Source organism: Xyrauchen texanus, chromosome 35 (genome assembly GCF_025860055.1).
Source record: "Xyrauchen texanus isolate HMW12.3.18 chromosome 35, RBS_HiC_50CHRs, whole genome shotgun sequence".
NCBI classification, from domain to species: Eukaryota; Metazoa; Chordata; class Actinopteri; order Cypriniformes; family Catostomidae; genus Xyrauchen; species Xyrauchen texanus.
Window position 1 is genome coordinate 32264900 of NC_068310.1, and position 18226 is coordinate 32283125.

General features: G+C 37.6%; 1 protein-coding gene across 1 annotated transcript; it reads right to left on the reverse strand.

The window, feature by feature from the left end:
* Positions 1-1188: 1188 nt before the first annotated feature.
* On the reverse strand, positions 1189-10802 carry LOC127629091 (transcription factor NF-E2 45 kDa subunit-like). Its single transcript, XM_052106139.1, has 4 exons — positions 10703-10802; positions 6607-6685; positions 6106-6243; positions 1189-2749 (listed from the first exon to the last, which is right to left on the reverse strand). The coding sequence occupies exons 2-4, from the start codon at positions 6652-6654 to the stop codon at positions 1532-1534; spliced, it is 1404 nt and encodes a 467-aa protein (XP_051962099.1). The 5' UTR covers positions 6655-6685; positions 10703-10802; the 3' UTR covers positions 1189-1531.
* Between the last annotated feature and the right edge of the window lie 7424 nt (positions 10803-18226).

The following is an 18226-nucleotide window of genomic DNA, read 5'->3' on the forward strand; positions in this document are numbered from 1 at the left end:
GTAAAAGCTGATTCTAATAACTTTCATGGATCTGGTGATCTTGCAACATGTCCAGGTCACTTCACTTGGATGAAATATTACTGTAATATAACAAAGTTTGCATACAGGCATTATGGTGCTTTTTCTGCCTTTTAAAGAGGAATTAATTTGGGTGCATGGTTATTCAAATCGTAATGGTCTCATTATCTTAACCCTTGTGCATCAATTAAAAAAAGTTACACACAGGTTCATTATGGACAAATGGCCATGTCCAAAAACTGTCATAAAAATATTATAGATTTATATTTTTTCCCACTTTCACTGACTTATATTTTAACCAGCATCAGCTCTAATCATAATGACCAAACATTCATTCGTTTTTAGAATTTTAACCCTTTAAAGGCTGGTTTGTTTACATAATGCCACTGTTTTTTTTTTTTTTTAGGAAAAAATTAAAAATAGTAATTATTTTCAATTTAATAGATGCTAAGCAGAATTTTTTTTTCTTTTATTAGAGCCTCGGATATGTCAATGATTAACAACAACATTCATTTTGATGCTTTCATATTTTTTATGCAGTATCAGATTTAAAAAAAAAAGCTACCACTCAGGTCCATAATGGACAAAAATGGCCATGTCAAAAAAGTGTCATAAAAATATTATAAAATTTTCTACTTTCACTGACTTATATTTTAACCAGCATCAGTTCTAATCATAATTACCAAACATTCATTTATTTTCAAAATTTTAACACTTTAAATGCCGGTTTGTTTACATAATGCCACTGTTGTTTTTTATAAAAAAATATAATTATTTTCAATTTAGTAAATGCTAAACAATTTTTTTTATTATTAGAGCCTCAGACACACAAACCACACTCTGAAATCCATACCAACACACTCACACAATTATATATTCATAATGTATCTAATTGGCTCTATAAAATGCATAAGCCAAAAACAGCAGAAAACAACAACAAAAGCGATGATATGCCAAACCTGAAAAAATGGCACGATCTGATAAAAATATTTAAAATGTAAATTTTGAAGCCTAAACAAGATTGCACAATTTTATAGTTAAATGGCACTGGGATTAAAAATCGCAGTTTTAAAGGGTTTCAATGTGCCATGTTTGTCCAAAACGATGCTAAGAGGGAGTATTTTGTGTAACTAGTGCAAAAAATATTTTTTTAAAGAAAATGGGGTGAAATATTAAAATTCCAATAAAAATTCACACCTGTGGAAAATTTTATGCAGTTAGCATTAACACAGACAAAGTTATCAAAAAAACAAAACTGAAAAAGCCAAAAATGTCCACAAGGATGCACAAGGGTTAATAACTTACATTTATTCCATACATGTTATTGGTATCTTCACAAGGTTATCTTGAGTTAATCCATTTGGCAACATAAGCTAATTCTTTAAAACTCCATACTGTTAATGCAAAATGTGTGCATATACAAGTGAGACTTTTAATCAAATTTTGGGACTTGATATGGCCCAAACATGTTCTAGACCGGTTTTGTGAAACCACATCAGGACCACAAGTGCAGTCACTCTCCAGTGCTGTTACGTGGCACCAAGTAAATATGGCCATCATTAGTCTGTTCTAGCGAATATTCATCAAGTGAGAAAGGATCTCCCTTCTCATCCCGTAGCTGTGAAAACACTTGTGTGTAAAGGTCTGCAAGGTGACATTTGATACTGTCTAGGTTTTGCTGAAACTCCAGTCTCTCTCTGATTAGATGCTCTCTTTGGGTTTGAAGCTGTCCCAACTCGTTCTCTAAATGCACTATATTTTCTAACTTCCGTTTGCGACAGTTCTGAGCTGCAACTTTGTTCTTCCCTCTGCGGCGAATGTCCTTCACAAGTGCGGTCTGTGCGTCATTCAGTGTGAATTGGGTCAAGAGCTCATTGTAATCATCCACTGGCAGATTCACTATCTTGTCTAGCGAGAATGGGATTTTTAAAGCAATGGCTCGTCGTTCATCTCTGCTCCGAGGTGCAGAAACACTGGGTTTTTGCTTTGGGTAGGGATACTGATATGAACCTACTCTTGATAAACTCGAGTCATTTAATTGAAGGTCATACAGGGCTGTGGGTAAAACCGGTTGCTTCAACGACACAATTGGCTGGTGAGCTTGAATCTGCTGATTTGCAGTGGTGGAAAAGGAAGTTCCAGGGTAAGATCTGTATGACTGCTGGTAGTCACCAGACCCAAGTAGGTTTGGCCTCATGCAGTGTTGTTCTCCCATACTTTCAATTTCAGCATACCACATTGTTCCATCTGCAGGCAAATATGTTGGTACTCCATGCACTGCATTCTCGGGGGAGACAAGTGGTGGAGTTGAACCAAGTGACAAACCAGAATCTGACCCCTGATCATCTGTAGAAGCTTGTTTGATTAGTCCTAAACCATGAAGGTTGAGACTGTTATCTTTCCCAACCCCATGATTGCGTGTTGACATGTTTATGTGCTCCAAAAGACTCCTGAGAGGTGGATGGAGAGCTTGTGCATTTGTGAGGATTCTGGGTGAAGTGTGGCCACCTGGGAGTCCATAGTGCATTTCCATGTGTGAATTCAAGGGTTGGTAGGGTGGCATCATTTCAGGGTACGAGCTCTCGTAAGCCGCTGCAGGGTGACCATCACAAGCTCTGGCAATAGATTCCACCTGAGGCTGACTCATTCCAAATCCTTCTTGAGAAACCATGGGATCAGTGGAGTGGTATGGGATTGCTTCAAAGGGGTTCTCATTGGGTACTTCAAATTCCTGTGATAAAAAAAAATAATTAGCTAAAACTCTACCAATAACATCTCTAACCTTGGAAGCACATGGAATTAAGCTCTATTAAAATAATATAACCCTGGTAACCTTGTAAAGGGTAGACTTCATTTGATTATGATGTGGAGCAGCAAAGGAGGGTTCATTTAAATTACACTGACCAGCTAAAAGTCTAATCCCCTTGCCCTTAACCCTGATTTATTAAAAATCACCGACCACATTGCATGCACATAAAGGGATAACCCACCCAAAAATGAAAATTATCATGATATGCTCCATCCCAGATGTGTATGACTTTCTTCTGAAGAACACAAATTAAGATATTTAAAAGAATATTTCAACTCTGTTAGTCCTCAGAATGGAAGTAAATGGATGACAATATTTTGAAGCTCCAAAATCCACAAAGGGGGCATAAAATAATCCATATGACTCAGTGGTTAAATCCATGTGTTCAGATATAATATGTGTGGTTGAGAAATCGATCAAAATGTAAGTCATTTTTATCATAAATTTTCTTCTCTGCCCAATAGGGGCCTATATGCATAGACAATCACCAAAACCGAAGAAGAATAGGAAAGTGAAACTGAAGTAGAGATTGACTAAGCAGTGAGGACAATTTATAGTAATAAAAAAAGGACCTAAGTATTTATCTGTTTCTTACCCACACCTTCTTACACAAAATTCTTTCAGAAGACTTTGATTTTACCACTGTAGTCATATGGGCTATTATGTTCTCCATATGTGGATTTTGGAGCTTAAAAATTTTGTCACCCATTCTCTTGCATTCTGTGAACCTACAGAGCTGAGAAATTCTTCTAAAAATCTTTGTTCTGATGAAGAAAGTCATACACATCTGGGATGACATCAGGGTAAATGATGAAATAGAATTTTAATTTTTGGGTGAAATCTCTAAGAAAACAGTTTATTCCAGAGTTTTTTCAGAAAGCAGCATTTTGAAACATCACGTAAACAAAAATGTAGTTTTCCTTACGCAATTTAAGGGATTAATAAATAAAAAATTTGGAGAATGCATATGCATGTATATGCATAAGGTCATGTATATGCATAAGCAGCAACAGACTGGTTAACTAACATACTAGTATGGAGCCCTATATAGGGTTGCCACTTGTTCTGTAAAAGACGTGATCATCCTATTTTTAAAGCTGAAAAGCAGTGTCCCATATTACTGTCTGAAAAGTCAACACAATGGGGGAATCCCTGATTGCAGTGCACTAGCGTTGCAGGGGTAGGGCTGGGTATCATAAAAAAAAAGTTATATACTGATACCTTGAATTTGATACCGATTCCTAAGCTATACTTTTTACGATACCAATTTTATGAAATCCATTTTAACAAAATTACGAACATTACACATTACCTAAAAAAATATATTTATATTTTTTTTTCATTTTGTTGACTTTTTACAGACTCAAAGACTTATCTCCTGAGCCTTCTGGTCGCCTCATGCCAGGGTCGACGGGGTCAGAGGCTATAACATTAATGGGAAGAGGGGAAAAAACAAGAAATCTAAACTGTTAATTCAGCCAACCCTAAGGATAAGTACGGTTTATCAAGATAACTAGTTTAATGTGAGTTCAACTTGATCAGTTCTCTCAACCGTAAAGCATTTTTAGCATTGATTTAGCTAGCTAACTATAGTCATTCATCCAAAAAATATCTAATGTTATATAGGTCCCAGTTTATAGGACTATGTCACCGCGCACAGAAACGTTAATTTAACATGTACACAAGCGTGTACCACTACAAGTTAACAGATTTTGTTTTGTTAGTTTGTTTGCTAAACGTTAACCTTACCTGTCGGTGTCCCAGTCATAGCGCCGCTGCATTCATCAGTAGTTTCGAAGGAAGCACTGTGGCAGGAGGATGCTGAGAGGATGACTGCACCGGCTCGGTCTTCTTACAGTCGAAGACTGAGCAACTTTCTGCTCTTAAGTTTATTCCGTGTACTGTAAAGTGCTTCATCAGATTTGTCATGTTGCTGGTCTTGGCAGCAATTATCTTGTCACAAATATTGCATCGCACCTGGTGAAATGTAGCCACACTTTTTATCTTTTCCACATCTTTTACATCAATGTTGGGATGCATTTACACTACCGCCTCACATGTTAGCCGCGTCTCTGGGCGTTACCGGCGTAAACTTGTGTTTTTCCTTGATGCCAAAACATAGCCAATCACCATCATTTTGTATTTGGGTACATCTAACATGCTACATTCTTATCACTGATGTTGACGAGATTAACCACTTAGGTATCGAAATTTGGTACCGAACGACAAGACGTTTTTCGATACTCGGCAATTCGGTCGGTTCATAAAATGTATCGAACTCGATACCCAGCCCTATGCAGGAGTGATGGAAAGTTAAGGAAAAAAACACAGCAACACCTCTGGAATATTTGGAAATAAAGTGAAGCAACATTATTTCTTGGAAGAAAGAAAACATTTGGGTTTTGAACGAGGGCTCTTACCATTTTTCCAATGCTTAACCCCTAACCCAAACCTAACTATATACCAAATTCGAATGTTTTCACAGAAGAAAACATCAGGGTTTGGAGTGAGACGAGGGATGCACATTACAAACATACATCAGTCATTTGTATTGCATAAGCAAATATGGAATGAGTAAATCACAAAATCACAGACAATTATTTTCCTAAAAAAAAGTGTTGGATAGGAGGCTAGCTAAAATTTGACACCTGTTTTTTATCGATTTGAAATCTTAATGGGGTTAAAAGTAACTTTTTGTAAAAGTTAAGTCATACAATAACTTACACTTTACCATGTCATATTAATTATTATGAGTTGACATGAGACTAGTAAATTTGAGACATGAGACTTGATCACAGTACATTTGATTTATGATGTAGGCCAGCAAATGAGGGTTCTGTTCAAGAGTCAGCTGCTGATTGTAGGGCCAGCCCACATGGGTGAATGTTCCGCCCCGTAGCCTATGCTGGTCTTAATTAGCTCAGGTTTCATGTCAAAACAAATGCTCATTGTGCTATGCAGGGGGGCTGTTGGCAATATATAGCACTCACCCTTTTTCTCTGTCTGCCTTATACTTGTATCTCGCCATTGGCCCATTGTTGCAAATCTTAACACAATAGGATTCAGATTTAGAGATGTTATAAGGCTGGCTTTTCATTAAGACAGCTTTCTTCGCTGTGGCTTACGATGAAATGATGTTGGATTTTTTTTTTTGCATACTCTACATACAGATAAATAATACTACCCTGTCTGAGATGATGTCTCAAGTTGTGACCTTCATGACTGAAAAAGAGAAGTTAGGTTACAAAGTATACGATTAGTTGTTCCAGTTTACAGACCTGAAGTTCTGTGATGGCCATCAGTTCCTGCCAGGCCAAGTCCATCTCCAAATGCTGGGGGGAACGATGTGCCCAGAATCCAGTGGCATTGGTGGACATTGACACTTCCCCATGCGGTCTTCCAGGGTTTGCCAGTCCCTTGAAATCAAATATAGTTATTGGCAAACTTGAATGAGATTATTCAAATGAGTTGATATATTTGACCCTTATTCTATTTGGTGTTCCTCTGTTTATAACATAATTTGTTATATGTGCAAACATTAATTTAACATGGCGGACAAAAGTAAAATTAAAGTAAGAAAGTATTAAGATATTTGTTTCCTTTTTAATTTAATAATTCATGCATGCATGTTAATAAAGCCCACGGTTAAAGTTAATCTGAGTTTAATCAGATTTTTTTTATCTCTTCCATTATGTACAGAATACAAAAAAAAACTCTGTAAATATATTAGCTAACGTGTGTACGTGCGTGTCTGTGTGTGTTATTTGTCATATGATTACCTCACAATTGATGTTTAGTGGAAGTACATCGCTGACTGCCGAACACATTCAGGACAGAACACCGATGCAGTTAACCAGTCTAAAATAAAAATGCAATCAAAATGTTACACTTGTACATACTGTATGTATTTATACTATACTATATAAATATATACATATATATACACACACACACACACATCGATCAGCCACGACATTAAAACCACCTGTCTTAATATCGTGTATGTCCCGCTAATCTATACTCTGAAGGTGTCCTGTGGTATCTGGCACCAAGATGTTAGCAGTAGATCCTTTAAGTCCTGTAAGTTGTGAGGTGGGTCCTCTATGGACCGGACTTGTTGGTCCAGCACATCCCATAAATGATCAATTGTATTGAGATCTAGAGAATTTGGAGGCCAAGTCAACACTTTTTCATGTTCCTCAAACCATTCCTGAACAATTTTTGTAGGGTGGCAGGGTGCATTATCCTGCTGAAAGAGGCTACTGTCATCAGGGGAATACCGTTGCCATGAAGGGGTGTGTGCGTGGTCTGCAACAATCTTTAGGTAGGTGGTACATGTCAAAGTAACATCCACATGAATGCCAGGACCCAAGGTTTCCCAGCAGAACATTGCCCAGTGCATCACACTTTCTCAGCCAGCCTGACTTCTTCCCATGGTGCATTCTGCTACCATCTCTTCCCGAGGTAAAGGACACGCACGCACCCGGCCGTCCACATGATCTAAAAGAAAACGTGATTCATCAGACCAGGCCACCTTTTTCCATGGTCCAGTTCTGACGCTCACGTACCCTTTTTAGGCACTTTCGGCAGCTTTTCACTGTGTGTTCTGACACCCTTATATCATGGCCATTATTACGTTTTTCAGCAATTTGTGCTACAGTAGCTCTTCTGTGGGATCGGACCAGATGGGCAAGCCTTCGCTCCCCACGCCCCATGTCGCCGTTTCACCTGTTGTCCTTCCTTGTATCGCTTTTGGTAGGTACTAACCACTGCATACTGGGAACACCCCACAAAATCAGCCGTTTTGGAGATGCTCTAACCCATTCTTCAAGCCATCACAATTTGGCCCTTGTCAAAGTTGCTCAGATCCTTACGCTTTCCCATTTTTCCTGCTTCCAACACATGAAATTGAAGAACTGACTGTTCACTTGCTGCCTAATATATCCCACCCCTTGACAGGTGCCATTGTAACTAGATAATATATGTTATTCACTTCACCTGTTGGTGGTTTTACTGATGTGACTAATCAGTGTGTATATATATATATATATATATATATATATATATATATACAGTATATAGTTCATATAAAAATAAAAAAATGTTGCCAAAGGGCCGAACAACAGTACCAGAGCAATAGCTTAACAATAGATTTATCACAAAACAATATGACACAAACAGCGCCAGCGCACAGAACAGGTTACGTAGGTCAAATGCGACTGCATGCCAACATAAAACTTTGCACCCACTTGGATATGCCCAGAAAATCAGAACAGAATCAGAATGAGTTTTATTGCCATATGGGTGAGTCCTGAGGCAGTTTAATTGTTCAGGTGTGGAATTTCTCCTGAAGTCCATATCATCGCCACTGTTTTGACCTTGTTCAGCTCAAGGTTGTTGTAACCGCACCAGGCAGCCAGCTGATCACCCTCACATCTGAATGCAAACTTCTCACCGTCACGGATGAGCCTGATGACCACGGTGTCATCTGAAAACTTCAGGAGTTTTGACAGTGGGGTCTTTTGCAGTGCAGTCAATCATGTACAGGGAGAAGAGCAGTAGAGAGAGAGAGAATGCATCCGTGAGGTGCACCAGTGCTAATAAAGAGGGTCCCGGATGTGAGTTTCCCCAGCCTCACTAGTTACTTCCTATCTGTCAGAAAGCTGGTGATCGATCGACAGATTGGGGTGGGCACAGAGAGCTGGGTCAGTTTGGTTGAGAGAAGATCAGGCATGATGGTATTGAAGGCTGAACTGAAGTCCACAAATAGGATCCTTGCATAAGTCCCATGTCTGTCAAGATGTTGCAGGATATAATGCAGTCCCATGTTGACAGCATCATTCAAAGACCTGTTTGCTCTTTAAACAAACTGAATGGGGTCCAGCAGGTGTCCAGTGATCTCCTTCAGGTAGGCTAAAACCAGTATCTCAAGTGACTTCATGACCACAGATGTGAGATCGACAGGTCTGTTGTCATTTAGTCCAGTGATTTTGTTTTTTGGGGGATCGGAATGATGGTGGAGCGTTTGAAGCAACAGGGAACTTGTTGGGCAAGTTGGTCAAAGTAGACGTTCAGACAGGCAGGTGAAACACTGTCTGGGCCTATAGCTTTCTTAGTATTTTGTTTCCGAAAGACCAGCACACATGCTGGAACTGGATTTATCTGACTATACTTTAATTTACACAACCTTTAACCGATGACAATGTCACTCTGAAACAATTTCAAAATATAGACATTAAACTTGTTGAATTTTCTTTACATTTTTCTTCTCATGTACTCCAAATGGCATGGTGTGACACTGGACATCAAGTTTCATCAGGCTGAATTTGACCTATCAGCTGGGTTTTCGAACAGTAATGTCAAACCTTGATAAGGCAATCTTTTGGGAGCCAGCCTTTTCTCCAGTAAACGAAGGCAGGGGCCTAACCACAGACATCAGAATGTCAGGAAGACTCTCTTAGTAGGCTACACTCCTTCATGTTAATGATAAATAGGCTAATGATACTTAATATACATGAACAGCCATTCTGTCTGTTATCCTCCTTAGTTTTTAAGACACCCACAAGATTATCTAGGACATATTAAAGGTGCTGATATGTTCTGTTTAGCTGTGGATGCTCTTCTCACAACCCAATTTCTTGAAAACGTCTGTGTTCTGCAGTCATCAATCCATTTAATATATTTCAAATTGGGCACATAATTGCAGCAAGAATAACTACACAACCTTAGCAATATTACATTTTGTGATCAAATGTCACTATTCGGCTACTATTTAGCAGTAGGTTTTGACTGTGCCTATGAGAGAAAATACTGTTAAATGTCAAATTAAATGAAAAATTGAGTAAAAGAGTTAGAGTATAGTTTAATTGTTCTTTACATTCGGAAGTAGAAATAGCTGGCTTCCACTCAATTTTAATAGCAGTTTATCTCTAGCTAATTAAAAAAAAAAAAAACATATTTACTCCCTGACTGAAATGTCAGGTACGAGTTTGACTGGGACATTGCATCAATAATGCAGTGTAACATCTAATGGTTTGGTGTTTAAAGTGTGTTGAGTTTTTTAAGAAAACCTCTTTCCTCTTGTCATATTCCTCTTGTGTAACCTGCCTTTACCACGATGTCTAGCATCAGTCCTTAGACTGTTTCTGAAATTCTGAGGAGACCAGCCTCCAAAAATGTCAACATCAGCTGTGGTAATGACCACAAATTACCCAAAATTGTTGCAAGAGATTAGGAAAATGTAAATATGGTCTTTATTTTGCTTTTATTTACAAATGTTTCATTTTGCAACCAAGACTAAAAATGGCTTTGTAATGTTTGTTAATATGAATACAGCAACTGTGGTTGTTACCATCTAATACAAAATAAATATAAACTAAGAAATATACCAAAAGAACATGACTTTATTACTTAATAAATAATATTACTTAGAATATTATTTAAAAACCAAGCAATAACTATTCTCAAAATAAAATAGTTTTCTTCCAATTAATTTTTTACCTACTCTACAAATGATCAACTATAACATTTATCATTCACAATATGAAATAATAATTATACAAAATAATACAAATGTAAAACTTTAGCAGAAGTTCTAAATCTTAGGGACTTAAATGTTAACACACAGTTTTTTTTTTTTTTTTTTTTTTTGTCATGTATAAATGCATAAAGCTTTTGAGGGGGAAATGGTAGTGTTTTTATGACAAAAACATTACTAGATAACCTAAATGTGTCGTGTAGAATCTCGAAAGTTTGGAAGTGACTTTTCACAACGTTAAATTGAGTTCACATCATTGTCTCTAATAAAGTCAATAACTGTCAGATTTACTTAAAGAAACTTCACACAAACTAACAAAGTGAAATGACAAACTGTACCTTATTAGCATTTCCTTGAACCCCTGCGCTCAGATGAAAAAGTCTTCACAATATCATATTATCCCGGGTGCAGAGACCATTGACCCCTGTGTTAACTGAAGAGTGAAACAGTTTGGTGCAAGTTTTTAACCAATAGCTCTGAACTACATGTGTGCACGCGCTCAACCTGTCTTTCTCCCTCCTTCACTCATTCTCCCACTCACACGGCCTGCTTTGGCTGTCACTCACATAAATGGGATGGGTCTATGGGTGATGTAAGCAGCTTTCCTGTAAAGCACCCACACTTCTTGCCCTCTTGTGTCCTAAATGCAACACTTGCACTTTTAATCTGTTTAAATTACATTTTCCACAAAAAAGACAGACCAAAATAGTTTAGCCACGAATATAAAGTATAAAGGTATGACTTCCCTGACCAAATATAGACCATGTCATGTCAACCCTTATGACTGTGGATTATGCCCATAAGAGATTCACATCCAGATCTTTGGTACGTGTCCTAAAACGTCAGTCACCTCTGTTCTTCACATTAACAAAAATGTATTTCCTCGGTGAGAAACGTGCATTTCATGGGAGGAAAATTGCTTAGGGTAATCATGTAAAGGAAATCCACTGTGAGGGGATGTGGTTTGAACATGGGCAGGCGCACCTGGAGTTAAATCTGGAATTGCTGTGCGGGCTGGCGCAGAGGAGGGGCAGTACGAGGGGGTGCTGTTTTCTGACTCGGTTTAGTTGGGATGGAATGTACACCTTCACCAGGTAAGAAAGGCCACATTGTTCCTGTATCTGCAGCACAACCGCAGAGAAAGAGTGAAAGCAGGGGGCAGGGGGAGAGGTGTGTGTGGAAGAGAACATGACTTACGTTGCAATTGTCTGTCAGAGTCTTGATCAAGTGCCTTCACAGTCACATAAAGACAATCGACATAACGTAGCTGATTGTTCAGACACTATGCATTCTGGTGGCGAGGTGAAATGATGTGTTTTCCTTGTTCATGTGAAGTTCTTCATTTCTTTGACCAATGCCATTGAAATGCCTGCATTGTCGGGTTACACTCTCCTTCAAAAACTCCAGGGATAGGGACAGCTGTGTTACAACACTTAAGAGTTGCAGTTCACAATCATTAGGAGCACACAAAGTGTCTGTTTATGCCAAATACTGCTTGTGTGGAGTGAGTACAATTGCAATGCTAGAGGAAAAATCCTATCAACCAAATTTTTATACAAAAACATATGCCATGTTGCCACTAGTGTGATTATAAGGAACTAACTTCAAGTTAGGGTTAATCGCCACATTTGAGGCATAATGTTGATTACTACAAAAAAATAAATAAATAAATAAATAAATAAATAAATATATATATTTAAAATGTATTTTCTTAACAAAAAATAAAGAAAAAGCAATAATGGAGGTTACAGTGAGGCACATACAAAGTGAATGGAGCCAAATTTTGGAGAAATGTGAAGCTTATAATTTTACAAAAGATATTACATTTATTATTGCATAAAAAATTGTGTAGCCTATTATTTGAGCTGTAAAGATGTTTAAATTGTTGTTTTTACTGTCGCATTAGGCTTTATGGCATTACATTGTCATGGCAACAAAGTAATATTGTATATAACTTTACACAGACAAGGTTAGTAAGTGATTTCATCTCATTTATTATTTTGTTTACATCTTGTGGCTATACTTTTAGTATTCCCCATTCAGTTGCCGATTTAGGAAAACTCTTTTAATGGAATATTCTGGGTACAAGTCATGACCAAAGTATACTTCAGTTTTCAACGTGCACGCACATCTCGAGCACAGTGCGTGCAATAAAGGTATCGTCATCAGCACAGTACGCATAGACTGTCTGCACCCTAGTTTTTCTACGCAGTTAGGCGCTGACAGCACTGAAATGCTATCACAAAGCAGTTGTACTGCATATGCATAAACGCATCCTTAAATGGTCAAAAGAGTATACTTTGAAAGGCTGAGCACTCAGTGTGTGAGAAAATGAAGTAGGCCTATACCATAGACTTTATGCCCTACCTTACAACCAACCTTAAGCCGCGGTAACACAACACTAACTACCTTCACTTCCATTCCAACGCATCCAACCACGGGAGACCGGAAAGAACATATTTTGCATTCCACTGCATTCAAAATTTTGGTGAATTCAGACCTGTGAATTCGTATGACGGGAAGACGTCTGACTAATAGAAGATTGAATTGAAACACTGCACACTGATCTCTTGGCTCTATACTAATAATACTTGCTGCTTGTTACTGTTGCAGGAAAGTGAGAAGACAGTATATTTTAACATTTATATATAATAATATTTGCTATTAGTGATTTATTATACATTAAAACCAGAAGCCCTTGCACGTGACATCATGTAGGCCTAGTGTCCATTGTGGTGCCCGAAATAATTTAACATGGTCGAAGTCTAGTGTGACCGCCCCTTCAGGTGGTCTTAGCTGACCTACCTTGATCTTAGCTGGTCAAAACTAGTTACCTAGCCTGACCTGCTGAAAAGTGCTCAAAGCCTCTCTAAAAAAGCCAAAAGGCCAGACTGGAAGACCAGCTGAGAGCAGCCACCCAGCTTTGGCTGGTTTTAGCTGGGTTTTTCAGCAGCGTATTGACAGCATTTGTGACGTGCCTTCGATTACCACAGCAAATCATTTTGACTCGTACCGACCTCATTCTGGTATAAGCAAATAAAAAAGTCTAATGGGACAACCAACATACATTGTAAGTGTGTAACTATCAACGCATTTCTTTGTTATTACAAACTCGGGGCGAAATAACTTTTTGTGGTAATCGACAACACGACAGATGTGCTGTCAATAGAGCTTAAATTATGACTAAAAATGTGTTAAGATGACAGGCCCCTGACAGTCTTGTGTCACTGGTTTTCTAAATGCTTGTTCGAGCTCGTCTTTTACTATGTGGTCTTTGTATTCCCTTATGTTAATATGTTTGTTTGTAATTGCACCATAATGATGGACGTAGGTGGCTGACATCGTCCAAAGAGGTGGGCGCCTGCCAAGAATCAGAGAGACGGGACTTCCCAAGCCTTGATTCCTAGCACCCACCCACCCACCTTACTTAACCACCTTCAAACACACATATGAAAACAGCCTGCTATTACATAGACCACAATGGTTTGGGATTTGGCATGTTCCAACCTAAACACCCAATCTGACTTTCTCTCTCCACGCACAGTTCAGGTCATTGAGTATCTATCTCACAGTTTTATATCTCACTGTGTAAGCTTTTAGTCCTTTTCTTCCATTTAGTCTTTCCATTTATTGTTTATTTGAGCTATTATCTTGTATCTTTGGATCAATCACACTTTTAATCCACTTTGTTGTCCCATGTTGTTGGTTTGTCATAAACCAGCAATGACCACAAGAAGTCATGGAGCCCACTGACACTATCCTGACCCACCCAACTACTGCTTATCCTTCCGAGGTATTCCATTACATTTATTTAAGAATTCTGTATATTTCTGTTTGTCTTCTTCAAAGTTTTCAGTAACTATAGCAAAAAAACAAACAAAGGGATCACAATCAAAGAGTAATTAGGCAATCGAAAAAGATGCGGTACAAGTATGAGAACATGTTTAATTGCATGGAAAAATTTCCCGAGCTACTACTATGATGAGAGCATTCATGTCTTTGGTTTGTGGTCCACTGGGAAAGTTCATCCTGGCCTGCTGCTGGGAAATGCGGAAAATATGTGTATGTGTTATCAAGTGTAACCTATTTTTATCCAATGCTAAATGTATATACTCTAACAGCTCTGTTAACCCCTAAATGAAATAAACAGCATGTTTTTTGACTCCTTATGTACCGTGTTAAGTCTTTTGTTCAAAAAGATCAGGTTTCCCTGCAAGATACTCTTTGGAACATTCTCAAATCATGCTAAATAACATGGATCATCAGGATTTGGACACACTTGTTAAGTCCATACCAGCTCAAAAGCATTCTGTCATTGAAACAAAAGTGCTGATTTATGTGATTTGTGGTGCTTTTATTTTAGCACCAATTAACTTTCATCGTACAGAGCAAAAGAGCTGAGGTATTCTTCTAAAAATCTTAATTTGTGTTCTGCAGAAGAAGGAAAGTCATTCACATCCAGGATGGCATGAGGGTGAGTAAATGATGAGAGAATTTTCATGTTTGGGTGAAATATTCCTTTTTAAGCGTGATATAGCCCCTGAACCAAATGACTTTTCCCATGCCTGCTCTACCTCCTCTATTGTGCAGGACATGACGTGCCAAGTGATCCTGCTTATTAAGCATTTTTTTGCATTCCTTGCATTGTTTGAACATGTTTTATGCACAACAATAACGCTCTGTCGGCATTAAGGGAAATTTAGACCATACAAAATAACTGATTTTAATGTAATTGTTTCATATATTATGATTTAAAATGGTGATCAGTGTATTGAAAATAACTTTTTAATCTTTTCATTTCTGTTATCATGTCTCCCTTTTATTTTTTGGAATCAGATTCATGTAGTGTTTATCATGGATAAGTGATGTATTTTAAAAGTTGGCATACAGTATTCATCTTTCTTACAGTCATTTTACAGTTTGTGGTGTTACGTCATCATGGCTACAAAGTTAGATCTAATTGGATATAATTTGATACAACTTTACACAGAAAAGGTAAGCAATTTACTCACAATAAAATTAACTAGATATTGTTTATGTATTGTTGCTATATGTATTGTATATTATGTAACAGTGAGTATTTGTACGTTTACGGATTGGCCCCATTCACTTCCAATGTAAGTGTATCACTGTAACCCAGAGTTTTTCTTTTTTTAAAGAAAAGGAGGGACAACTTGCTATTGTAGTTATTCGGTTGAACTTACCTTGCATTGAACCAGCAATATTCCGTTAAAAAGTATGCAAAACATGCATTTTCAATAGTCGTCTCAGTTTGGACCCCAATGTACAGTATGTATTGTAGCATATATGCTTTATTGTGCAACAAAGGAGGCCGGGTGAATTAAAAAGTACAATGAGGGCTTGGGCAGCTACCCTCTACCCCCCAAGTCAAAAACCACAGCAGTTAGCATGAACACCACAAGCCTTTATCAGCACTCAACAGAGCTTCCACCACCCAACATCCCCTTTCCCTCTGTCTCCTCTCCCTCTGCAGCCACACACACCAACCACAAAGTGTATCGCTGCTCTCACCACACCCATGCCCATACTGGGATCCAGAAGGGATACAGAGCCATCTCCAGGGCCAAACACCCTTTACAGGCCAATGGGAGGAAAATGTCCATCATTATCTTTCTGTTATGTGTGAAAAATCAGACTGACCACATTGTCTAGTGTTATCATGTAGATAAAGATGAGCTATTGTGAAAGATCTCTGAGAATTTGATCTTAAGCACTATTGAGACATAGTTACTGTGCGCAATGATACTGTGGTTGCAGGTTCCTAATTTGGACTGTCAGGTATAATGTTTGTGTAGTGAAAAATATTTATCTGAACTGAGTTCTGAGAAGGTGACCTACAGTATTCCACAAATATGTCCCTTGGAGTGAGCTATTCTCCATATAAATCTATTTTAAATAGCTTTTTGATAACTCTTTTATAATTATTATGCAAGCAGCATTTTTGACCTTATATTTAATAGACATGGAATATTTGTGCTTTAAAACTTGTACTTTAAGTTGCTTTTTATTTGTCACACCACAGGAACTTTTAAAATAAACTAGTGAAGGCAAAGAAGAGATTGAAATTAACCCCCCCCCCCCAAAAAAGAAAATGGTCCCTTTACAGCATTTAAATTCACTTGTCTTACATACTGTATTTAAATACTTTTGAAATTAATATCTTGTTCATGGATATTTTATGCATCTATCCACTTACAGAAATTGAAAAAGTGTATAGAGGAGTTTATTTTTTAATGAATGAGATGAACATAATGACATATAAGGCATGGGGGGAAATAATCTGAGAATTTTTAGTTTTACATTTTTATTCTATGTTTATTCTGCTATTAGAGCAGCAATTTGAAGCCTGTAAAAATACAATTTTCATGCCAAGACTGTTGGGAGTTACATATATTACCATACCTGAAAAAAAGGTTTATCTTCTTTACAGTATATCCAGACAAGACGTACTGTATCCTCTCTGACATAACATAGGGTAATTTCGAAATGCTCTTCGTGGTAAAATTGTGAAAATCCATCCTTTCATTACGAAACTTGCTGGTGAGCCACCTTACGTTACACACATATAAAGAGACTCTTTATTCAGAAGAGAAAGATCTCTTTGTCCTATGCTTCGATATTCATTTTTAAAACACAAAATAAAGCTTAACCAACAACCTCTGAAATGTATTGAAAGTTTTAATAATAATAATAAAAAATTGGCCAAACCACTGATCTCTAGATTAAACTTTTAAACTTTTTTTCTTTTTAAACAAAATAAATGACCTATGATGTCAGTGTGGTTGCTTTAGTAGAGCTATGAGCTGTGCACGGGGAAACCCCCTTTTAGGATTCGTTTTCACAGTGGTGCTTCCCAGAAAAAGTGACCAGGTTGTCACTTTTCAACAAAATTATGATGCCTGATTATAGGAGGATCTCTTAAATTATCACAGAAAAAAAGGGGCAGACAGGGAGCATATGCGATTTTGAGGAGGTCTTGTATCACTGAGGCAAATGTCCCATTCATGAAGAGCAAGTAGATATCAAACAGAATCAGTAATGAATTAGAATCTGAATCACTCTGTACCTTTGACTAAACGGCTGTTCATAAGATTCAGAGGTTTACTTCAGGTTAAGCAATACGGAGGTGCTTAGTTTTCTTTATATTAGAGGGAGAGAGTGTGATTAAATAATTAGCAACTTAGTAGTAGAGTACTTACTAATTGAATTACCTTTAGTAGAAATACTCCATTGCAAACTACATAAACATAAAGGTAGATGTAAGTTAAATTGTCAAATAAAATATTTGCTATATGTTATGTCTCTGCCTGCTCGATTTCTGTACCAGAAAATAATAGGTATGGTCAGGTAAAGATGCTTATGAAATATACAGAAAATAAAGAATTAAAGGAATATTTCCCCCAAAAATGAAAATTCTCTCATCATTTACTCAACCTCATCCCAGATGTGTATGACTTTCTTTTTTCTGCAGAATACAAGGATTTTATTAAAAAGAATAGCGCAGCTACATTCAATACAATACATACATTTACGCTTTTTTACTATTAACATCCACTTTCACGCTTACATCCACATTCTTCCACTTTTTTGGCAATTCGCATTCTTTGTGTGTATCACCACCTACTGGTCAGGGCTGGTCAAAGGTGGAGACTTATAGTAAAAAAGGACTTAAAGATTCGTCTGTTTCTCACCCACTATCATATTGCTCCAAAAAACATGGATTTAACCTCTGTAGACTTATGGTTTACTTTCATGCTGCCTTTGTGATTTTTTGGGGCTTCAAAGTTCTGGCCACCATTCACTTGCATTGTATGGACCAACAGAGCTGAGATATCATGCAC

Bases quoted from the DNA above. Each gene is read 5' to 3' on its own strand.
- LOC127629091 (XM_052106139.1), bottom strand. From the start codon at position 6,654: ATGTGTTCGGCAGTCAGCGATGTACTTCCACTAAACATCAATTGTGAG. The intron at 6,244-6,606 runs GTAATCATATGA...TTTGATTTCAAG, and splicing joins CACTAAACATCAATTGTGAG to GGACTGGCAAACCCTGGAAG. The intron at 2,750-6,105 runs GTCTGTAAACTG...TTTTTATCACAG, and splicing joins TGGCCATCACAGAACTTCAG to GAATTTGAAGTACCCAATGA.